Here is a 25,061-nt window from a genome sequence, read left to right as displayed (position 1 = left end):
ACTGATCTGCCCTATAACAAACAGAAGTTAAAACTTGAAGCAGTCAAATAGCAAGATTAAAAATCCCTGAAGGTTGTTTATATTCCAATTTTTGTTATAATTTTAAAATTAGGAATGCTTTAAGTATTGCAGGAATTTTGTACAACACTTGCAGAAGGTAGTGGGAAAGCATTGAAGTATACATTTTGGCTTACAAGAGGCAGGTTTCATTCAATGATGGGAGTGGAGAGAAAAAATGTGTCAGCATTTCTTAAACATAAAAATGCTAATTTGCAGGTTTAAATATGTGAGAGCTGACAGCTCTTTCTCCTGAGCATTTTTCTAATCTGGAATATTGTGCATGTTCTGGGAAAATTGGAGCCTGGTTTCTGATACTAGACTTCCTGGAGTGATATCTGGAATAGTCTTTAAATACAAAATGTGTTTCATATGAATTGTAGAGGAGAGGAACAAGTCTGTTCCACCCATCTCTCTACCACTAGAATATGCAAGTTTTAAACATGGCTATAGTTGGAACAGAACAGTGCTTTGAACTACTCTGTTGATTTAAAATAAACGTGAATCCTTACTTTAACCCTATATGAGGTTACTGTTGGAGTAATTTCTAGTGTGACAGTTCAGCCTGTGCTATCCCCTTCTCTGCTGGGACTGTGTCTGTAGTGGTTCTCAGCCTTCCAGATGTCTTGGCTTTGTTGCAAGGGTCAAAGGATTTTCACACCTCTTGCCTTCAAAGTTTTTCTTGCTGATCTTTAAGTACTTATTGTGTTAATTTCTGTGGCCTGGTTTCTGCCAAAATCCGGATTCATGCACTAATTGCTTCCTGCTTGTAGTCTGTCAGCTGTTTTCCTTTTGTGGGGCAGTCTGTCTTTACCCTTCTGCTATATCCTCACTGTAAAGCATGTGGTTAAAGAATCTCATAATAGTCTCTAACTAGTATATGAAAAGTTGCATGCTCAGTTGCAGTTCCATGTAGGCTTTTTTTAGCTGGCAAAGCCAGTTTGAGCTTTCTGCCTCTCTGCTACAGCTTGATATTCTGAGGTGTCACTACAGTAGGCTGTTGGCCTACACTGTAAAATAATAGCTGAGATATTTATTTAAAAAGGGAAAGGAGCCTTCAGACTTCAACCTAAATGTCAGTCTCCACAAAGGGGGATTGATAGACACCTGGCTATCCCTGGTTGGTACTGAGAACCTTTCCTCACAATCAGGTTTATCAGCAACAGGAGCTCAATTCTCTGTACTAAGTTATGAGGAAGAAACAAAGATTTTCCCCCAGCTCCCTTTCCCTTCCGGTTAGTTCAGCAGTAGCTCATAGAATCATAGAATGGTTTGGGTTGGAAGGGACCTTAAAGATCATCTAATTCTAATCCCCTTGGCCGTGGGTAGGGACACCTTCCACTAGATCAGGCTGCTCAGAGCCCCATCCAGCCTGGCCTTGAACACTTCCAGGGATGGGACATCCACAACTTCTCTGGGCAATCTGTGCCAGTGTCACCACCCTCATAGTAAAGAATTTCTTCCTATTATCCAATCTAAATCAGTCCCCTCTCAGTTTGAAGCCATTCCTCTTTGTCCTGTCACTGCATGACCATGTAAAAAGTCCCTTCCAGCCTTCCTGTAGGTTCCTTTCAGGTACTATAAGGTCTCCCTGGAGCCCTCTCTTCTCCAGGCTGAACAGCCCCAACTGTCTCAGCCTGTCTTCATAGGAGAGGTGTTCCAGCCCTCTGAGCATCTTTGTGGCTTCCTCTGGGCTTGCTCCAACAGGTCCATGACCTCCTTATGTTGGGGCCCCCAGAGCTGACTGCAGCACTACAGGTGGGGTCTCACAAGAGCAGAGGGGCAGAATCCCCTCCCTCAACCTGCTGGCCACACTGCTTTTGATGCAGTCCAAGACATAGTTGGCTTTCTGGGCTGTAAGAGCACATTGCTGGCTCACATCAAGCTTCTCGTCCACCAACACCCCCAAGTCCTTCTCACCAGGGCTGCTCTCAATGTCTTCTCTGCCCAGCCTGTACTTGTGTTTGGGATTGCCCTGACCCAGGTGCAGGAGCATGTGTTGAAACAAAAGTTAGTTCATGACTCTCACAGGTCTTTAGGCTGCAGTAGTAACTTATGAATGTATCTTGGGGATGGCAAAGGGGGGCTACAGAAGAGCAGGGGGTAGTATGAAACCCTCCAGCAGTTTTGGATAGGGCTGAGAGGAGTGAAGGAAAGCATGTGTTGTGAAGACTAGCTCTCTAATGGACATGATTTTTGCCTTGTCAGCATTCTTATGCATATGGGAAGTCTCATCAGGGCTTTGGATGGTCCTTTTTGGCATTTATACTGGCCTGGGAAGGGACATCACTGCCTTTTCCAGACTTGGGTGTTGCAGCCCGATTCAGGTGGGTCTGAAGGACCACATTACAGGTTTCGTTTTCACCTTAAAAGGACATGTTTCCAGCCTCAACCAATTGGAGTCAGACCACCGCACCTGGGGCGGGGTCACTTGAGGTCACATATATACCTGTGTTTTTGAATAAACTTGGGATTTGCTTTACATCACATTGGTGTGTGCAGTCTCCTCTAGGCATGGTTGCAACAAATGGTGGACCCCAACGTGTCTCAGAACATGAAACCCACCTGCAGGCCTGCCTAGAACCTTAAGAAGTGGCCCCTGAGAGCTGCTATGCCCCAGTTTTTTTGGGTGCTTTGTGGAGAAGCCCCTGAGAGCTTCTGTCTCCTGTAAACTTGGGAGTTTTGTGTAGTGGCCCTGAGAGCTGCTGGAAGAACGTGGACTGAAGGAACCACGACCTTCGAACCGGTGAGTTAAAGAAACATGGGAAACTCCAACTCGACTAAAACGAACTTATTGCTTGATAAATTTGAAAAACTAGCTCGTGTTACAAAAACAAACATTGAAAGACAAGCCTTACAGGAATTTTTGGATTGGTGTTTCACTCGAAGGCACCTAACAGATGCCAATTCCACACTTTCCATAGAAGTGTGTGATAAAATTGGGGCAGATTTGTGGAATTTAGTGCAAACTGCACCCGAAGAATTTTTGACGCACATTTCGTCATATGCAGCTGTAAGGAAAATGCTGTTAGAGGTAGAACGAGCCCGTAAAAACCTCGATCTACCGGAGAGAAGGGAAAAAAGTCAGCTTCTACATAGCAGTTTTTCCCCTGAACACCCTTCTGCACCGCCGTGGGCACCGCCGCTCACAGAAACGCCGCCGCCGTACCCATACGCGGCACTGCCCGCTCCCGCTCCGGAAAACCCGGCAAGACCACAGCAACCATGGAATCAAAGCTTTTCCACGCCGTTCGTCACCGCGAAAAGCCAAGAAGTCGTCTTTGCACCGCCTTACAACTACCAGGAAGCAGCCTGTGCACAGCGAATGAGACCACCGGCTGCCGCTGTAGAAGCGGCCGGACCTCAGCAGCAACCTTGGAACCCCACGAGACACGCCGCAGAAAACCAAACCGTGAGTGAGTTTTATTTAAATCCTAACTCCGAGAAGGCGCGATGGGGAATGCCCTCAGCCGAGAGAGACATGTGGAGGGGGGGACAAACCCCGTGGAGTTTCTCTCCCCCTGTCCATCCACCTTCAGCGCCGGCTCCGCCACCGCCGCCTCCAATGCCCTGCGGGTACCTCGGGGCTGGGGTCGCCCCGCCGCCGCGCTCCCCGCCGCCCTGCGGGTACGCCGGAGTCGCTCCGTTGCGGCGGGAGACTGTTGAGGCAGACATTCCAGCAGGGCTACAGCCGCCCGGCATAACCGCGTGGCCAGGAAAACAGAGAGACCACGTGATGGCAAAGCCCGCGAAATCAAACAAAGGAACGGCGCGCCCTTACCACGAGGCGCCAGGACCGCCCAACCCCCCTCCCTACTGCATGCCAATCACAGCGCATGCGCCAGGCGCGGGTCCGCCGCAGCCCGCAGGGGCCGGGGTCGGCTCCGAATTCGCCCGCTCCGGAGGCAGATCAGTTCCCGCGCCACCCCCACCACCTCCTGCGTGGATCGACTACGTCATGGAGAGGGGAGAGACTCCTCTCCAGTGGAGCGGAGCCACCGGAGCTCCCCCTGGTCGTTCCCTTCACTGTGAGCCATTCACAGCGCAAGCGTCAGCGCTGGGCGCGCAGGACCCAAGCTCTGCAGCACCAGCGGGGACTCCCTCCCCGATAGCCGTGCGCTGCCCGCAGCTGCCAGCACCGGCACGGGAATCCCCCGTGCCGGTAGAGACTGCCCCTGCGCCGGCAACCTGGTACCTGCAGCCTCCATCACCGACAGCCACACCCACCAGCTGTATCCCAGAATGGAGAGCAACAGACAAAGAAGCCTCTGTTTGGGACATGCTGGGGGGAGCTGGGAATCACGATGTAGTAAAAAAGGGATTTGAAAGATCCAAAAATGCTGCTTTAGCTGTCTTTTCTAACCTTCCTAGAACAAGGAAGCCTCTGGTAACTCAAAAGACCATTTCAGAAGCCTTCACAGCTATGGTGAAGCCAGATGAAAAGCATCTAGCCACCATAATTCAAAGGGTAGTTAAATCCAGAGAGTATCTAAGTGTATCTCTTGCATTTGTAACTTGTCTTGTTGCTGTTACTAATCAAAATGTATGGATAATGCTTTCTCAACAGGCAAAAAATATACAATTAGAAACTGGACATCCCTTAAGATTAGCATCTTTAGACCAGCTAATGGGATCAGGAGCTTATGAAAACCCACAAGCACAAGCTGCATTACATTTTCATATTTTGCAACAGTCAAAGAATGCTGCTTTAACTGCATTCTCTAATCTGCCTAAGAAGGGAAAACCTTCTCTACCTTACATGCAAATAATGCAGAAACCTGGCCAGACATTCATGGAATTTGTAGATAAAGTAACAGAAGCTTCGGATGCTGCTCCAAATATTACCCCTGACATGAAACCAGCCTTATTGAAAGATCTGGTAATCAATAATGCCAATCCTCAATGCAAACAGCTCATAGCCTCTCTACCAGCTACAGCTACTTTGGTACAGTTAATTGAAGCCTGTGCCAGATTGCCCTGGGTAGAAGAGGAGGAAAAAGCAAAACTACATGCTTCTGCTCTAGCCACAGTTCTTAGCAAACAATCCACCCAAAAAAGGGGGAAAAGACCCTGGAATTTAACAACAAAATCTTGTCCAGCACAACCAAAATATAGCAGAACTCAAAGCTTCACTGGAGAATGTAACCGTTGTCACAGACTTGGTCACAAAGCCCAGGATTGTCATTCTAAATATAAAAAGGATGGTACTCCTCTAACAAACATGGGGTGGGGAGCTGGGCCTCCAAAAAACAAGAGGGGCTGCAAGCCATGGGGCGCAGCCAGTCAAATAGCTCATGGAAACTGGAGCCACGCTGCCTTCCCCATATGGCAACCACAACCACAAGCAGCAGTATCCTAGGACTAGTTGTTAACTGTCCAGTCAAACAAGAACAGTCCAGTTCAAGTTAGCATGTTGTTTAGCCTATATTTTGAAATTCTGTAAAATTTTCAGTTAAAGTGCAGTTTTGAGCTTATTGCACTGCCAAGTTGCCCAGCAGGCTGCAGGGGTAAGGATACCTGTCCCCTCAGCTGCTGAACATTTTTTGCAGAATGTAAGTAGTTATGTTTAGCCTTTGTGAATTTCCTCTGTGAATTCACACTTGTTTACTGCTTTACCAGGAGTGTATAAGGACTAAAAATCAAAGCTTCATTCTCGGGCCTCTGTGATGGTCACACAGAAGTTCTGAGAATGGACCTTGAACATAAGGAGATTTAGTTCAGCTGGACTGAACTTGCTTCTTTGCTAAGGGAAGTCACTCTGCACTCTTAGACACTTTGCACAAAGTTTAATAAAATTTGTAGTTTGTTTACAGTGGTCTGTGCGGTGACGACTGCACAAAAAGACCACAATTTCACGCGTGAAAGAAAAGTTTCTTGTTTTGCACTAGTTGTAAGTTTGCAAATTCCAAACATACATGTCTTAGTCATGTATTGGTTTGTGTTAGTTTACAAAGGTTACTGTACCTCCTTCCAAAAGTCTATTTTGAAAAGAGAGGGGGAGGTAGGGATGTGTAACCTGCAAATACCCTGTTAAGTCTTGAATTAGCAAAATTTAAGACTTTCAAAATGTTATTTCTCAATTTTCAAAATTTTCAGCCTTTCTGTTCAAGTTGCAATATGCATGATGTGTATTCTGTTGTTTGCATTTTTGCTTTGTTCTTTGAAACAAAAGGGGGAGATGTTGCAGCCCGATTCAGGTGGGTCTCAAGGACCACATTACAGGTTTCGTTTTCACCTTAAAAGGACATGTTTCCAGCCTCAACCAATTGGAGTCAGACCACCGCACCTGGGGCGGGGTCACTTGAGGTCACATATATACCTGTGTTTTTGAATAAACTTGGGATTTGCTTTACATCACATTGGTGTGTGCAGTCTCCACTAGGCCTGGCTGCGACATTGGGTATAAGTCTAGCATGATGTGGTTAACGAGTTTTATTCTGTTGCAGCATCCAGCCTTGCCCAGATGTGAAATACGGCAAACGTATCCATGTTCTGCCAATTGATGACACAGTAGAAGGGATCACAGGGAATCTGTTTGAGGTCTATCTCAAGCCATACTTCCTGGAAGCTTACAGACCCATCAGGAAAGGTAATAGCACCTGTTATTGAAGTCCCGATGGTAGCAAGTGTGAGCTAGTCCTGATACTGAATAAAAAGGAATCTTGTACAGATCTCCATGGAGCGTTAGACTGACAACTGTAGAGTGAGATTTTGTTGTTGCTGATTTAATTTTTTTCTAAACTTCAGAAAAAAAGAGTGATATCTGTTGCTGGCTGGCAGAACAGCTTGATAGTTCTCTGTCATGGTTTAATCCCAGCCAGCAACTAAGTACCATACAGCTGGTCGCTCACACCTCCTCTCCCCTTCCCAGTGGGGAGGAGGATCAGAAAAAAAAAATAGAACTCATAGGCTGAGATAAGAACAGTTTAATAATTGAAACAGAATATAATATTCTTTTTAATAATAATTGGAGGGAGAGAAAGAGGGAGGGAAGAATAAAACCCAAGAGAAACAAGTGATATACGATACAGTTACTCACTACCTGCTGACCGATGCCCAGCCTGTCCCCGAGCAGCGATATGTGGCTCCCAGCCAACTCCCCCCAGTTTATATACTGGGCATGACATTCTATGGTGTGGAATATCCCTTTGTCCAGTTCGGGTCAGCTGTCCCAGCTGTGCTCCCTCCCAGCTTCTTGTGTAGCTCCTCACTGGCAGAACATGAGACACTGAAAAGTCCTTGACTAAGGGTGAGCACTGCTCAGCAACAACCAAAACAGTGCGTTAGCAGCATTATTCTCATACTGAATCCAAAACACAGCATTGTGCCAGCTACTGAGAAGAAATGAACTCTATCCCAGCTGAAACCAGGACATTCTCTTGTGTTTTTTTGCTATGTGGGATGGGAGAACATCAGAAAAGGCTCAGGTAGAACTCATTTTAATGAGATTTTTCTCCTGAGTTGCTACCACTTGATGGGATTGGGGAGTTGCCCACATATTAATCAATCAGTTGGATATACTAGTTGGCACCCTGACTAAATGCACTTTTTCAAAGTAATTTAATTAATAACTGGGAAAGTGCATAAAAAACAAACATACTTTTAGAGTTGTGCTAGTAGCACTTCTGCTGGAACAAATACAATATATGCACAAATTGAATTTATCCAGCTTCTGTAGCCCAGTTTAGCCAGGAGTCATAGTGCAGTATCATATGTTCTGCTTCTGGAGACAACCAGTTATAACTAGTAACAGCTAATTATAATAACTTCAAAATTAAGTTCAATTAAGTCAAGGCTTTTTGCCTTTTTTAGAAATGTTAAATTGAAACTGAATGGAAAAGAAACATGATTCCTTGCCTTTGAATTTTATATTTAAGCAGAGTATTATTTTTCTATTGTTTGCTGGTTTTGTTTGCTGTTTGTTTCTGGATGAAATTTGATGGTGCTTGGGTGGTCACTGTACATGCAGCTCTTGAACTTAAAATGCAGGGCAGTGTTAAAAAATGCCAGCAGTGTATACCTGCATAATCCACTTCTTTGTCCTCTGGGGCTGTTTGTAGTACAATGGTTGGCATTTTGCAGCAGGCTCCTGAAATGTGTGATTTTACAGGTGACATCTTCTTGGTGCGTGGAGGGATGCGTGCAGTGGAGTTCAAAGTGGTGGAGACAGATCCAAGCCCGTACTGCATAGTGGCTCCAGACACAGTGATCCATTGTGAAGGAGAGCCCATCAAACGAGAGGTGAGTAGAACCCTGCTGTGCAGTTCTACTGAATCCCCTTGTCTTGGTTTGAGGGGAAAAAACCCAAAATGTTTACCCACAAGTGGGGGAGGGGGCCTTCTCCACAATAATCACGTCACTCTTTATCAAATTTAAGAAAAAAGGAATTTTAATAGAAGGAGGATAACTGTTCTTAACTGCTATATATAAACAGACTAGTGCAAACCGCTTCCCCAACACCACAAGAGAAAGAAAAAAAAAAACAAAAACAAAACCCAGCAGGTTTTCCTCCAGGAGGAAAAGTTATACTTAAGCAGTGTCAAATGTCACAGTCCGGCTGGCTGCAGAGTGAGTTCCCAGTAGTTCCCAGTCCCTCTCCAGCGAGACAGACGAGTGGTTAGCTCTCAGATGAACTCTGTGTCTCTTGTCCCAGATGAAGGAAAAAGAAAGCTGAAAATGGGGAACCACCACATGTCCTGCAAAAGCAGCTGCAAACCTCTCTCTCTCCTGGGTCACTGCCCCAGCCGGGGCAGGCAGGCTGTGACGGTGCAGGCGGTGGTCAGTGCAGGCGGTGGTCAGACTGCAACAGAGGCCAGGATCCCAGATGCAGGAACTGGGAGAAACAGCCACGGCGAGGAGAAAAAAAGCAGCAGCTCAGCCAGAAGCCCCAGCAGTGCCAGCAGAGCCACTTCTCTCCTCGGCAGCCACCGCTCCTGCCTTCCACGGAGCTAAGAAAAAAAAATGTCCCCAAAAAACAAAAGAGACAAACCTGCCCCCATCCAAGTGATCAGTAGTTAACTGCTTCTTTTGTTAACTGCTGGCATGGGCAGTTAGTGGCAGGGGAGAGAATTTACATAATAATCCCAAACTACAACACCCCTCTGTCCAAAATTTGTTTCGGTGACAGTCCTTAAGAGCAGCAGTGTTTTCAGTTCCTGTTTTGGCATTTTGTGTATTGAGTGTAATGATTAAAACCTCTGGTTTCAGGAGGTGAGCTGCTGCTGAAGGTAGTCAGAGATAGCACCAGTGTGTAGGTTTGCCAATGAGATGCCATACTTTGGCAGCAGCTGGTTTTGCATATATGCTTCCATATGTCTCATGCTAGACTTTAGATTCATCTTTTAATTCTGATGTTCCCTTGATCCATAGCAGGGAAGGCTACAATGTTGCTAAATTTCATGCCATGTGAAAAGAAAGTAATTGGTACTTTTTCAGTGAGAAATTTGAAATCTCTAGATGTTTTTTTTGTTTATTTGTTTGTTTATTTTTTCTTTTCTCCTCCCAGTCCCTTAAGGTGTCTAGCCTTGAGTGTCCCAAGCTTGAGGCAACCTGAGTGGATTGTCTGTCAGGTCTTGGCCACCTTACTGTTATAGAGTAGGAAATCTCAGAGAAATGGGCTAAGGTGGTTATATGCTTCATAAAGCAAGTGCCTTTTTACTGCCTGCAGATCAGGGTGAGTCCTAGTTTGTAGTTAGCTCTGCCTTTTGAAAAATTCACCTCTATTTGATATTTGAGCTCGTGTCTGGGCACTAGATGAGTCCAGTTTGGGCTCTTCAGGACAGGACAGAGACAGATAGGAGCAAGTTCAGCCAAAATGATGAGGAGCTAGAGGTCAGAATAAATGAGGAACAGCTGAGAGTGGGTTCATGCAGTATGGAGAAGGGAAGGCAAACGGTCAGGCTTACTGGCAACTGCCTGATGGGAAAGGGTGGATAGTCAGGCTTTCCCAAAAGCTGCACCCAGGGACAGAACTAGAGGCAATGATGCAAGCTGGATCAAGGAAAATTCCCAATAGAAAAAGGCTTCTCCAAGCCCTGGAGAAAGGCCTGGAGAGGGCAGGAATCTCCAAACCTAGAGACATTCAGCACTTGATAGGGTCAGACCCTGAGCAAAGTGCTTGAAGTAGTAGTTCCAGTTTTTGGGGCTTGGACTGAGTCCCTCTGAGATTCCAGGCTGTGTTATTATTTTAGTGTGGCCTAATGTTACAGATAACTAAGACCAGTAGAAATTTGGACAGCCAAATAAATGGATGCTGTAGAGCTATACTGAAAGAGTTGGTTATGAGTGGGCTTCTCTGCACATCTGGATCTCAACAGTTTCTGTTAATTTGAGTCAATCCCAAAAGAAAACACCATGTTGGAGAACTGTATGGTGGCTAGGGTATGTCAGGTAGTTAGAAATGCCACTTACAGTTTAAGGAATAAGTATATTTTATACTGGAATTCATTGTCTTATCATCTTTGTTAGCCACATCAGAGGGTCACACAACTTGTTTTGCACTAGAGTTTGTAGGGACCCTGGCAGCAGAGGCTGTCATTCAAGATGGTAGTCTTTAGCAAGGCATCTCCCTTTGCATGTCTGGGAAGAGAGCGCTAAGAAACAATTGTAGAAGACACCAGGAAGACTTGAAAGTGAGAATCAAAGAAATGGCAATGAGCAAAAACCTGAGTTATGTAGACCAGGAGGGATTGTTGAGCTGTTGTTTTCACTCAGATGTTTAATGTATTTCCTTCTGGGTAGGATGAAGAGGAGTCACTGAATGAAGTGGGCTATGATGACATTGGTGGCTGCCGGAAGCAGCTGGCTCAAATCAAAGAGATGGTGGAACTTCCTCTCCGACACCCTGCTCTCTTCAAGGCCATAGGGGTGAAGGTATGTCCCCTTGTGCACTAGGTGGGTTAGTGGGCTTTCCCTTGAGGGTGACTTGATGCCAGAGGTTCATGACATATTGGGAGGGGAATAAGTAATTTTTTTTTTGGGGGGGGAGTTTTTTGGTTTCCTTGTGTGGGTTTTTTTGAGTTTTTTTGATTTTTTGGTTTTTTTTTTGTTTTTTTGGGGTTTTTTGTTTTTTAAGTGCTGGTGTTAGGAAAGTATTTCCTTCTATGCTTTGGACACAGATTAAAGTACTGACAACTTGCAAAGCAGAGGGATGCTTTGAATCAGTCCTGTCAGTTAAAGGCAAGGTTTTTGTTTGTCATGCAAAGTAGTAAGAGTGTTGATAGCAATGCTGGGATAGCAGCTGTTGCATGAGTTTGTATCACAGTTTTGGACTGGCTTTATCAAATGCTTACAGATTCACTGTGGAGCTACTTAGGCATTCACATACTAGCTCACCACCTAAGTCCCTTGCCTTTGTCCTCAGCCTCCACGTGGGATCCTGCTGTATGGCCCTCCTGGCACTGGTAAAACACTGATTGCCCGAGCGGTGGCCAACGAAACAGGGGCTTTCTTCTTCCTGATCAATGGTAAGTTTTGTGGCTGCTTTGGCCCCCGATCTGCTGTGTGCTTATTCATCCATCTTATGGTAAGGAATGGTGTTAATAGGGCTTGTAAAGCCCTATTATCTCCCTGACATCCTTCCTTACCTCTTTGAAGTGTGCCTCTGGGGAAACTTGGAGGCCATTTGGAAGTGTTGGTAGTGGCTCTTCCCATAAGCTTGGTTGTTTTGTAGCAGGCTTGTTGGAAAGACAGCTTTGCAATACAGGGACCTGGAGTCTGTGTAGTTGAGTGTTCATTTATGTTGGTGAGGGCAGAGCTGGGAGTGGCGAAGTTATTCTATGTATATGACTGCAGGACACTTGTTGCTGCCAGCATGTTCCATTCAGAAAAGCAGCTGATCTGCTGTGGATTTTGTTTTCCCTCAAGAAAAGCACAAGATCTGTTCAGTTTCACATAACATTAATTGGGTGGAAGTATCCTGAAAGCTATGAGTACCTTGTGACTTAGCTACAAGTGACAGAACCTCCTATTGATCACTCTTCACTTGTAGTAGTTGAGGTGGATACTGATTTATGTCCTGTAAGGATCACACTTGGAATTTTCCTCCTTGCTTTTCTGTCCCATTTTACAGTCAGTGCTGAAATAATTGAACATTTGTACTTGAGTGCTGGTTTTCTTCTCTGATTTCAATCACTTAGACCCATGAAGGTGAAAGCAAAGAAGTATATAGCACAGTATAGCAGTGAACAGCAGTAGGGAAGTGACTTGCTTTGTATCTCAAGATATCAGATGTAAATGGACCATTTTTAGCCATATGTCATCCTTTACATATACTTTCTTAAAGTAAACTAAAAATAAATGGCAGAGGAACTGGACTCCACACAATCTATGAGATTCATAGTGAAGACCTTTATTACACATAGCACACAGTTTATATATCATTAGAACTACAGCTTAATGGCTAAAAAGAGTTACACAACACCACGCTAGAAACTTCAGTTGGTTAGAACCCATTATCTCACAAGTCCAATGTTTATAGTAACTTTTCCTAGATGTTTTCAAGAACCTCTCCAGTGTGCTGTGAGAAACCTGAGGAGCTCCTATGAGAAACTAACTCCTCCGAGCAGCTGTGACTTGTTTATTCTTAGCTGCCTTCAGTCTCACAGGGTCTTCTATAGATCTGAATTGCTCACTTTTGATTTTACTGTACCAACACTTTCTAAGTGTGTGGAAGGTGTTACGGCATGATAATGAGCTGAACATTTCTTTAGACATTTGTATTTCTATTGCATAATAAAAATAACATTGTCAGAGTTAGCGATGCATTCTCTGTCTGCTAGTCCCAAGCACGGAGCTGCAGGCAGTGTTGTAGATAGAGCTGGTATGAATTGGCGAGTTACCTGTAATGAAACATTCTTAGTACCTTGCGCTTCTAAGAGTCAGGTTTCTTTTTCTTGGATCTCTTAAAAGCATACGCTCTCTTCATTACCACTCCCTTCAGCATGATGGGAAATCTGTAAAAATAGAATAAATCTGTGAGCCTGCAGTAGTGTTCAGCAATTGTAGGAGATCTCAGGGGAATAATGTCCTTCCTTCTGAGATTAATGTGCTTACACATTTTTATTACTTATCCTTTGAGAGGAGATGGGGTTTGGGGTGTTGTTTTTTTTGGTTGGTTGGTTAGTTGGTGTGCGAGTCAACACAGGCAGGCAGCCAGGAGAACCACAAACCCATGGCTAAAACATAAAGAGTAAATTTATTTCCATTACTTTGCTAACTGGGGGGATCCTCGAAGCAACACCTGGGCAGAGGTGTACAAGCAGAGAAACAGGCACTGTTAAACTTGGTCCATGACAGAGGATCACTGGCTGCTGTTCACACAGGCTTATCAAGGGTTATTCCCGAAAGTAAACAATTTTCGGCGGAGAGAAAGGACTTCACCAACAAGCTTATGAAGTTTATAGTGGAGACCTTTTATTACACAAAGCACACAGTTTATATAGGGTTAGGACTACAGCTTATTAGCTAAAAGAGTTAACACACCACCACGCCAGATACTTCAATTGGTTAAAGCCTATCTCTCACAAGTCCCATGTTTATATTATTTCATCCTGGCTGTTTTCGTGTCCCTGCAGAGTCCTGTGAATTCCTACTATGTGAATTCTTGGGGAGTAGCCTCCTCCCTACCAGCCGGCAGCAGCTGAGCTCTTTGCTGCTTCTGGCTGATAGCTCAGTCTCACAGGGCTTTCTATAGATCTGAATTGCTCACTTTTGATTTTACTGTAACAACAAATCCCCTTTCTTTATTTTGAGCAATTCAGATTTATAGCATTGACTTGTGAAGTATGTCTACAACACACTACAATAGGCAAAGCAATAGAACTAAGACAAGTACAGTGACTAAAACAATTGTTAGGCCTTCTTTCAGAAAATTGAATAACCAACCATTAAATCTTAGCCTTTTAGACCAAATATCAAAAGCAGATGATGTTACCATTAGCTTTTTCATATAGTCTTTTAGCTATCTTAAATCTGCATGAAAAGACACTGAATGATCTGACAAATTCATGCAGCACATCCATCAAATTCCTCAAAACTAAGGCCTTGAGCTACAAGCTGTGCTGAAAGCAAAGAAAATTAAAAGCAACTACTTTATTTTGCAATAATGCAGCCTAATGCATATTTAAATCAGTGGTAAGGCAAGGCATCTACATTCTACAGCTGGTTTTTTGGTCTTTAAAGATGCATTCATCAGTCATTTCAGACATCAGAGAATAGATACACACACACATCCTGGCGTCTTGACAATTCTTTGTAATTGTGCCACAAAAATAGCAATAGCACTTCAGCATGGACTTTTAGGAGAAGGCTACTGCATCTGATAACAGCAGCACTTCAGCTTGGGCCCTTAGCTGAAAGCTACTGTACCTGATGTTAACTGCAGCACAATTGTCACCATCAAAAAATTCACCAAAAAAAATCTGTAAGTCATTTTTAGAGCAATTTGTTTTGCTAACTTCATTTATCATTTGTTGATCTTGACTTGGTTTTTACTTGCAGTTCTGTCACTTCTACTACTTTATTCTTTTTCTGATGTTAATGTCACTAGTGTTCTCCCCCGATTTTTTTTTTGAAATCCATAAAATTATTTATTTATTATCATCTTTCTTTTTCTCTTTTTGCTTTTTCCATAGTTTTCTCCCCCTTTTTATTTTTAGAATATGTAGTGAAAGTACTAATTGACAATACACTTAAAAGCTATAAATGCAACCTCATTGTAATGACTTAAACCTTAACCAAATTAACATTACTCTGCTAACTCAACACTTTAAATCTTAACTTATTCTGCTTCACATCTTAATTTATTAACAAATTAAAAACACTATTCGATTTTACCTAAAATCCTTATTTCCTTAACAAATTAAAAATAATATTCTATTAGCTTAACAACTTAACTATCTTAACAAAAGAAGAAACTTTATCCTATCTGCTTAACATCATTATCTGTAACAAATGAAAAACATTCCTGCAGGCGTTGTCATCGATGCATCAAGAAACTTAAGAAACCTTAACAGAAATATAACAACACTACACAACATTATTTCTATAAACCTGTTATGTTGCATTAAGTCTTATATTCATAAAAACAGATCTTAACACTTCTAAGTCTTGCAGTTCTAGTGTTACTTGTGGTAAATATGCATTCTTGTATTTAAAAGAACATATCCTAACCAATCTGATGCTACAGAACTAAAACCATTATGTGTTGTAATTCATTTTGGCACTCCTAAAAAGAGCTTTTTGAAAATGCCTAATACTAACAAATGGAAACACATCAATCACTATCAGGTGTTATGAATTTTGAATCCGAAGGATCAAATTAAAAGCTTTAATCAGTCACTCAGATGTTCAGCTAACTGATCTTGATTCAGTCAGAGGAAACTGGCTGTTCTTATCCATCGCTGACCTCAACCTGTGGAGACAAAAATAGAAACTTTTCTCCAAATTATTAAAAGCTTAGAACACTCTATAACCATTTAACAAAAGCCAAAATTAACAGAGAAATCAGTTCAACAGATCTCTCCTAGGCTTCTCTGTTGCGCTCTGAATTGCTGGAGAAAGATGCTGCATTTTGTCTGTGCATGATGTATTGTAAGGCTGTGACACAGGGCATCAGGCGCCTGTGTCCCGTTGTCTCAAAGGCAAGCTGGGCTGATGTTTGTTAAAGCGAGGTCACTCAAGTTGCTTTCTGGTCAACTGACAGGCTTGCAGACTGTCAGGGATATGCTGAAACCACAACAACCAGAGTCCTTTGCGAGACTACATTACCCAGGGGTCTGTGCAAGGAGCTGATGTCGTATGCAAAGCTCCGCCTGTCCACGGTGATATAGCCGAGGGACCCACCTCCCTCCCCATCGGAGGGGGGACTGGCCCCTCCCATCTCAGAGTGGCAGTGCCATTTTCAAATTTCGCAGCAAAAATTCAGCATCGAAAAGCTGGAATACGGGGCTTTCTGTTTTTGCAAGCACAGTTCTCCTCCCAATTCCCGTGTCGCGCTGTCTTTCTGTCTTTTGCCGATTCCGGGACTCCTCGCAGGGCGGCGGGGACGGCGGGGGGTGGGGGTGGCGAGCGGGAGCGGCGGGGGATGCAGCGTTCCCCGAACGCGATGGGAGCTGGACCCGCGCAGCGGCTGCCAGGACTGGGAGGGTGGAGGTGGCGGGAGCAAGAAGAGTCGGACGCGGGACGCGGGGCGGGGGAGGGCAGTGCCCTCGCAGCCGGAGCCACAGCGAGAGCCAGTGGGATCGGGGGGAGAGGCAAGGCGTCCGCCAGAGCCTGCGCACGACCTCCAAAGGTGTCCCCCAGGTCGGCCCGCGGGGGGGGGGGGCGGTGGGAGCGAGAGCCGATCGCGGCCAGCGCGGAAAACCGCGGCGGTCCCTTCGGTTCTAATGTCCCGCAACACATCCCTTGCAAGTTTCTTCCTATTTCTGAGTTTCCCACGTAAACAGCTTAAACGCCGTAACACCGGGAAAAAAGTCTCTATCTTGTGCCCACTTTCAAAACTACTTTAAAGGCCAATAATTATGGCAAATCCCTTCCTTAGAAAGGATATAATCGGAAGAGCTTATCCCCATCTCTTCCCCAACTGCTTGCCCACCTGAATTTTTGAGCAAGATTTTCCAGACGACTTTTCCTGTCGCTCCATGACGCGTCTTTTCTGCCTCAGGCTCCGCGGGGCACAGCGGTCCTGCCTGACCACTGGGGCAGTGGTCCCTCTCGGTTGGAAACTTCTCCGCCTCATCCTCGTGTCCTACTGCTTCTTCAGAGTGCAGGGGTAGGGAAATGCAGCCAGCTGAGGGAATTATCTTCCTCGTGCCCGAGGGTATCAGCCATATTAGGGCGCCAGTTAAAGTAAACAATTTTCGGCGGAGAGAAAGGACTTCACCAACAAGCTTATGAAGTTTATAGTGAAGACCTTTTATTACACAAAGTACACAGTTTATATAGGGTTAGGACTACAGCTTATTAGCTAAAAGAGTTAACACACCACCACGCCAGATACTTCAATTGGTTAAAACCTATCTCTCACAAGTCCCATGTTTATATTATTTCATCCTGGCTGTTTTCGTGTCCCTGCAGAGTCCTGTGAATTCCTACTATGTGAATTCTTGGGGAGTAGCCTCCTCCCTATCAGCCAGCAGCAGCTGAGCTCTTTGCTGCTTCTGGCTGATAGCTGAGTCTCACAGGGCTTTCTATAGATCTGAATTGCTCACTTTTGATTTTACTGTAACAACAATTCCCAGCTGCAAGGTCACTTGAGCACTCACCAGTGTTTTGCTTTTTAACCCATTCCTGCCAACAGTTTTTTTTTTGGACCTCATTTATAGGATCTTAGAGGTAAACGTATACCTGTGTAATGCATGTTAAAGACAGCTTAAGTATCTTACAGCTTTTTCTTTCCCTACCCTGATAATTCATCACCACATAATTTGATTGCTTCCCTTGCAAGCTAGGGCTGGCATTAACTGTGTGTGGAGGCACATTACAGAGAAGCTCACCAAGTGTGAAATAGGGTAAGGAAAGAGGCAGCTAATTGTAGCTCATTGACTAGTGTTGCGTTCTGTTAGAGTAAACTGAAAGCACCAAAATGATGCTAGAAAGTAATTCTTCATGCTGGTCTTGCCTGTTCAGATGCAAATTTAATGAACTTGGTTGATAATATTAGCTTTGGCTTGAAATATAGATACTCACATGTGAACCTTATATTAAAAAAAAATAAGCTGCATGCCTTGGGGCTAGTTGCCTCTCTTCTGGGTGCCACAGTGCCATTATTTTTTCAGGTCCTGAGATCATGAGCAAGCTGGCTGGTGAGTCTGAGAGCAACCTGAGGAAAGCCTTTGAAGAAGCAGAGAAGAACGCTCCTGCCATCATCTTCATTGATGAACTGGATGCCATTGCTCCTAAGAGAGAAAAGGTAAAGGAAGCCTTTAGAAGGTAAATGAGGACATCCTTTTTGGTAGCAGCTGACATGAATCTCTGCATTTTACTACAGGGTAAAGCAGTATTTAACTTAATGCTTGAAAGCAGTTGGATATCAGAAGAATATGATATAGCTCACAATGTTTCTTAACAGCTCACATCTGTTGTATCTGTCTGCTCTGGTGTAGTACTCTTCTCTGGGGACACTCCCTTGTCGCGGGGGAGAAGCTTGCATACCCTCCTGAGGTTGTGTGCTATGCTGGTGGTGGTATGTGCCTCTGGTAGGGTCTCCCATGCCAGACAGGTCTCAGCTGAAGGATAAGACAAAGCGCGTCCATGGGCAGAATGGGCTCGCGAGCGCTCTGGCAACTATCCTAGGAGAAGGACAACTCTAACTCCAAAACCTGGGCAGATGGAGCTTGCTTAGCCCTGTAAGGCCATCCATCTAAGAGAAGGATACTCTAACTAAACTTACGTCCTGAGGTATTTGCTGTCACCATCCAAGCTCGCTAGGCCGTGGCAGATGAACCTTAGGAGTAAGGGGTGGGGCCAGTTCTGCACACACTTTGCCTCACCTAAAAAAATCCATTGCGTAGGCTCGAAGGGTTTACCCACATTGCAAAGCCTTTTAGCGACAGGCGAGGGTCATAATGGCAGGTGATAAGATGCACTGGAAGCCACAGACCCAACCCTGCATGCAGGCGATTCAGGACATTGATCGCTCAAGACTGACCCCGGACATTCACAGTCTGGTGAGGCAGCATCCTGAATGACCAAGCAGCCTTTTTTAAGGAGAGCACTTCTTACTCCACACGGAGAGGGGCCTAGAAAAGGTGGCCTAAACAAAGCTCATCTCCTCACCCAGTTGGCTAACCACGGCCAACCAGCATCTTCTGATGCGGCCAAACAAAGCCAAAGAGACAAAGGCATACACCTGCCTCCAAATGTGTTTTTAAATTAACACTTGCATGTTGGAACATCAGAACCATGCTTGATACTGAGGACAGTGGACGTCCTGAGCATCATTCTGCTCTAATTGCCCACAAACTGTCACAACTCAACATCGACATTGCTGCTCTCAGTGAAGTTCGTCTTCATGAGGAAGGCAGCCTTAAAGAACATGGTGCCAGCTACACACTCTACTGGTCAGGAAAACCCAAAACTGGAAGACACCTTTCAGGAGTTGGCTTCATGATTAAAAACTCCATTGCCTCCAAACTTGAAAATTTACCAACAGGTCATTCTGATCGCATTATGTCCTTATGCCTCTCACTACACAACAAGCAACATGTTGTTCTTTTTAGCGTATATGCCCCAACTCTCCAAGCTGACTTTGTGGAAAAACACAAATTCTACACCGATCTGCGCCGCCTCACCCAAAAGGTTCCTGCAGATGATAAGATCATAATCCTTGGCGACTTCAACACCAGAGTAGGTAAGAACTCTGAAGCCTGGAAAGGAGTACTGGGCAAGCATGGCATTGGAAACTGCAACGACAATGGACGCCTCCTGCTACAGTTTTGTGCAGAGCTGCAGCTCACCATCACCAACACTATCTTTCAACAGAAAGACAGCCTGAAGACAACCTGGATGCATCCTCGATCCAAGCACTGGCACCTCATTGACTATGTCTTAGTGCAACAGAGAAATGTTGGTGATGTCCGTCATACCTGAGTGATGCCTAGTGCAGAATGTCAAATAGAGCACCGCCTTGTGCGTTGTAAACTTAATATTCACTTCAAGCCCAAACCTAAGAGAGGCGGCATTCCAAGGAGGAGGCTCCAAATTAACAATCTTCAACAGCTACAGTAAGAGACAGCTTCCAGGTAAACCTTCAGACTGGACTTGAAGATCATCCCATAGATCCCTCTCCTGAAGCACTTTGGCAACATATTAAAAATTGCATTCTGCAGTCCTCTGAAGAGTCCTTAGGGTTCTCCTCCAAGAAAAACAAAGACTGGTTTAATGAAAACAATCAAGAGATCCAGGAATTGTTGAAGAGGAAGAGAACTGCTCACCAAGCACACCTTGCTCAGCCATCTTGCCATGTAAGAAAAGCTGCCTTTCGTCTTGCATGCAGTAAGCTCCAACAGAAATTTTGAGACATCCAGAACAAATGGTGGCTCAGCCTAGTAGAAAAGACTCAACTGTGTGCAGATTTGGGTGACCACAGAGGATTCTATGAGGCCCTGAAAGCAGTGTACGGACCCACACACTAGCTTCAAAGCCCCCTACTCAGTGCAGATGGTCAAATGCTTCTCACAGATAAAACCTCCATCCTGAACCGATGGTCTGAACATTTTCATACTCTGTTCAGTGCCAGCCACGTAGTCCAAGGCTCAGCAATTCAGCACATTACACAACAACTGGTGAAAAATGAATTGGATATAGCCCCTACTATGGGAGAGACACTTAAGGCCATACAGCAGGTGAAAACTGGCAAGGCACCTGGGGTTGATGGAATTCCACCTGGAATCTGGAAGCATGGAGATCAAGCACTCCATGCTAAATTTCACGAGCTTGTTGTGCATTGCTGGGAACAAGGTGAACTACCACTAGATCTCCGTGATGCAGTCATCATCACCCTGTAGAAGAAGAAAGGAGAAAAATCAGACTGCTCAAATTACCAAGGTGTTACTTTGCTCTCCATTGCTGGTAAAATCTTTGCAAGAATACTTCTGAACAGATTAGTATCCGCTATTGCAGAAGAACTTCTACCTGAAAGCCAGTGTGGTTTCAGAGCCAATAGGAGCACCACAGACATGGTATTTGTTCTCAGACAACTGCAAGAGAAGTGTAGGGAACAGAACAAAGGTCTCTATGTAACCTTTGTTGACCTCACCAAAGCTTTTGACACTGTGAGCAGAAAAGGCCTGTGGGAGATCTTGGAACGTTTAGGATGTCCCCCCAAGTTCCTCAAAATGATCATCCTGCTACATGAGGATCAGAGTGGACAAGTCAGATATGGCGATGCACTCTCTGAGCCTTTTCCAATAACCAATGGTGCGAAACAAGGTTGTGTTCTTGCACCAACTCTATTCACAATCTTCTTCAGCATGATGCTCCAAAGAGCCACAGCAGACCTCGATGAAGAAAACGGCATCTACATCCGATATCGTACCGATGGAAGCCTCTTCAACCTAAGGCGACTGAAGGCCCACACCAAGACCCTGAATCACCTTGTCCGTGAGCTGCTTTTTGCTGGCAGTGCCGCCCTTGTTGCTCACATAGAAGCAGCTCTGCAGCACTTAATATCCTGCTTTGCAGAGTGTTATCGGTTTGGCCAGGTGGGCCTAACTTTAGGTTTTAAAGTTCAGACTAGGCCTGAAATTGTCAGCTAACTTGAGCTGGGCTGAGCTAGCTAACAGCTGACTTCTTCTAGCCAATAATATTGTATTCCATAGCATACTACATCATCTCAAAGGGTGTAAAATCTAGTGTGTGGGAGTGGCTTGGTCATTTCCACTATGGCTGGAGTACAGAGAAGACTGCTGCAGTTCTCTTCTGTTAGGCCCTGCTCCTGCTGCTGCTACATCGTATTCTGTTTTAGTTTCAGGGAAGTAGAAATATTTTGTTGTTACTCTTTCTGTTTCTTGCTATGTGTCTCTTAGAGTACTTATAGATCTAGTGTAATAGACTTTGCTTTGTATTAATTGGGGAGTGGGAAGTTATTACTTGTTATTACTTGTTATATATATAACAAGTAAGTGTGTGTTATATTATAGTTTTCTCTTAATTTTCTCTTTTCTGTATAAATACATGTAGTTATTTTCAGCATAAACATAGTTTGAAGGGTTTTTTTTTCCTCTCTCCCTCTTTTTCCCTTGGCTGGTGTGTGGGGGAGGAACACTTTTTCTCTGTCTTGGGCAGTTGGCGTTTTGACAGCTCAACCCAAGACACAGAGGCTGCTGAGCTTTTTCGGCTGGAAGTCAGCTTGAAGAAGACAGAAGTTCTCTACCAACCTGCACCTCATGAAGTCTTCCATCATCCCCACATCACCATAGGCAATTCAGAGCTTAAGTCAGTCCAGCAGTTCACCTATCTGGGAAGTATCATTTCCTCAGATGGCAAGATCGACAAAGAGATAGGCAACAGACTAGCAAAGGCATACAGAGCCTTTGGAAAAGTCCATAAAAGAGTCTGGTCCAATAAACACCTGAAGAAAAGTGCAAAGATCAGTGTCTACAGAGCCATTGTACTGTCTACTCTTTTATACGGTTCTGAATCATGGGTCATCTATCGCCACCACCTGCGGCTCCTTGAACGCTTCCATCACTGCTGCCTCCTTACAATCCTAAACATCCACTGGTCTGATTACGTGACCAATGTGTCTGTTCTTGAGCAGGCAGAGGTCACCAGTATCGATGCCATGCTGAGAATGCAGCTGCGCTGGGCAGGGCACGTCTCCAGGATGGAGGATCACCGCCCCCCAAAGATTGTGCTCTATGGTGAACTCGCCACTGGCTGCTGCAAGAGAGGAGCCCCAAAAAGAAGATACAAGGACTCCCTGAAACAATATGGCCTTGGCCATATTGACTGCCACCAATGGTCCACTCTGGCCTCCAACTGGGATTCATGGAGACACACCATTCACGATGCTGCTGCTTCCTTTGAGAACGCACACAGAATCAGTCTCAAGGAAAAAAGACAACACAGAAAGAACTGTTCCTTGCCAATATCGCCTAAGGAGACTTTCCGCTGTGCCTTTTGCGACCGGACTTGCCTATCCCGTATCGGCCTTTTTAGCCACCAGCACACTTGCAGGAAGCGTGGGTAGTGCCCTTCCCAAATCTTCCTTTGCGAAGCCTAGCCATGATGATGGTGTAGTACTAGTTCCTGTGCTCTGTTTTAGAGCTTTTGGTCTAATCATTACTTTCTCTCTTCACAGACACATGGAGAGGTGGAACGTCGCATTGTGTCTCAGCTGCTGACTCTTATGGATGGGCTGAAGCAGAGAGCACATGTGATCGTTATGGCAGCCACCAACAGACCCAATAGCATTGACCCAGCACTCAGGCGATTTGGTAACCACAATTGCCATCTCTTTTTCTGTGTATCAGATACTTTGTTATGGACTGTGCTTCAGAGGCCTTGGAAAGATTGAGTAGAAATTAATATTAAACATCTTATGTGTTATATAAGTCATTGTCTTCTCTCCAGTTACTTGCTTGAAATTAATTTCTCGATTTCAGCTTTTGGTATAATCTTTTGTGCTTTATTAGATTAGAACTTGTAGAAATAATGAAATAGTTAGAGGGTAGCATACTTTTTCACTTCAGTTAGGTGAGGTTATTTCAGGACTAAATGCTTAAGGGATTGTTTGTGCCTCAGATGGCAGAAGGCTCTGAATTGTCCCATTTCTCTTTTATTGATGAGAAATCTGGTAGTTTCCAAGATTCAGGTTGTCAGAACTTTGCAATGTGAATGAATGTCTGTTGTATGACCAGTTGGTAAAGTCAAATTTGGAGGAAAAATGGCCTCTTAAATGTGCAGTGAGGCACTTGAATGCACAGCTATACTAGAGAAAAGCAATAGGTGTACGTTTAATATTGCAGTAATGTGGGGGGTTAACTCAGCAGGTCTGCGGACCCCCTAATGTTTGAGGAATTGATATGGAGCAGGTTAGAGTTTATTCTTGGATGAAAGCAGTTTGCAGTGCTCCCCTAAAGGGGAAGAAACCACCTGCAGAATGCAGGAGACCTTTTGACCAGTAGGATTCTTCCATGTATGTTTGCCTCAGCTGACTGACCAATTGTGGGATGACACGGTGTGGGAGATAGTAGATAAAAGTAAAGTTGTAACTAAGAATAAAGTCCTTTTATCCTTGGTGTAAGCTTTCTGGTCTAACTGCTGCCTGAGCCGTCTCTGCCTCCTTGACTGTCACTATTTTACCATACCTTAAGAAAGGGCGACCCCCACACAGTAATACATGGGTTTCCTGCCTCCCCAGATATTGGGGCAGTTCATGCTTTTCACCACTTGGGTACTGCTGTGAAAGCTCTGAAAATTTAAATCTCTCAGTATTTGTGGACTCCTGTGCTGAGGACACAAAGGTAGGAATGAAAAAAATGTCTCATGGTGTGTTGGTTAGGGGAAGCATATTTTCCTATAAATGAGACTTGGAAAAAACCCCCAGAAATCCTTTGTGTTTATATAATCCTGAACTTTAGTTAATATAGTAGTCTCGCTTTTCCTAAATGCCTATAAGCCTTTCTGCCTTCTCTGATCTGACTCTGCTGCTGTGCTGATAGATGCTGCAGAGAAACCCAAAGCTCTGGCGTTTTCTGAAATCGAATATGTTTGTGGCTCATCATCATGTTCCTGTGTCAGAGGAAGGCAGCAACTACAGCTCCTTTAGTTCGCAGAATCAGCAGCTCAATATGTGTTTGTACTCCCCAGGTCGCTTTGACAGAGAGGTAGATATTGGTATCCCAGATGCCACCGGACGCCTGGAGATCCTGCAGATCCACACAAAAAATATGAAACTGGCTGATGATGTTGATCTGGAACAAGTGAGTAGGCATGCTATTACGAAAGCTTGTCTTTGCTTGTTCAGGACAGCGTGAAACTAGGCAAATATGTGATCTCTGGGCTTCCTTCTAACTAGCTTACCAGTGACCAAAAATGCTCACTCACTAAGTGCCACTGTCCTCCTGTGTTTGTTTGCTGTGGCATTCTCTTTAAAAATAAAGCAAGCCTGAAACAGTGCTCACAGAGCTGAGTGAACGTTGTGGTGATACTGGATGGATGTAATCTCTGTCCTGAACGAAGAACTGCAGTCTTCAGTGTTATCTTTCTGCATACTATCTATTCCAGTTGAAACTTTGATCTTGAGCAGGTGATGAAACAGCACTGTCTTTGCCTGCAAAATAAATGACAGCACTTGTTTTGAATTTGCAGCAAAGCATTAATGTTTCTATCGTTCAGGGTTTTGTTGCACCTCTGAGTGAGTGACCAGAGCATGCATTGCCCTTGCAGAGCGCTTGCTCATATTTCTACAAGTCATAGTTAATTGTCTCAGTTTATAAAGAAACCAAAATGTCTATCAAGGAAAGTGAGGATTCCTTCTGGACTAGGAAGGGGACCTC

The 25,061-nt window shown here is 44.5% G+C and overlaps 1 protein-coding gene across 1 annotated transcript in view; it reads left to right on the top strand.

Annotated features, from left to right (window-relative positions):
• LOC139683010 (transitional endoplasmic reticulum ATPase-like) overlaps nt 1-25,061 on the top strand; it is a 46,216-nt gene that overhangs the window by 6,347 nt on the left and 14,808 nt on the right. The window contains exons 4-10 of the mRNA XM_071577711.1: nt 6,504-6,646; nt 8,168-8,298; nt 10,798-10,929; nt 11,420-11,522; nt 17,835-17,968; nt 22,862-22,997; nt 24,373-24,485. Coding sequence (XP_071433812.1) covers nt 6,504-6,646; nt 8,168-8,298; nt 10,798-10,929; nt 11,420-11,522; nt 17,835-17,968; nt 22,862-22,997; nt 24,373-24,485 — 892 coding nt within the window. The remainder of the gene's footprint in view (nt 1-6,503; nt 6,647-8,167; nt 8,299-10,797; nt 10,930-11,419; nt 11,523-17,834; nt 17,969-22,861; nt 22,998-24,372; nt 24,486-25,061) is intronic.

The sequence above is a fragment of the Pithys albifrons genome, chromosome 26, assembly GCF_047495875.1.
Source record: "Pithys albifrons albifrons isolate INPA30051 chromosome 26, PitAlb_v1, whole genome shotgun sequence".
NCBI lineage: Eukaryota > Metazoa > Chordata > Aves > Passeriformes > Thamnophilidae > Pithys > Pithys albifrons.
Note: the sequence above shows the minus strand (reverse complement) of the source record. Positions and strands in the feature narration are given on the sequence as shown.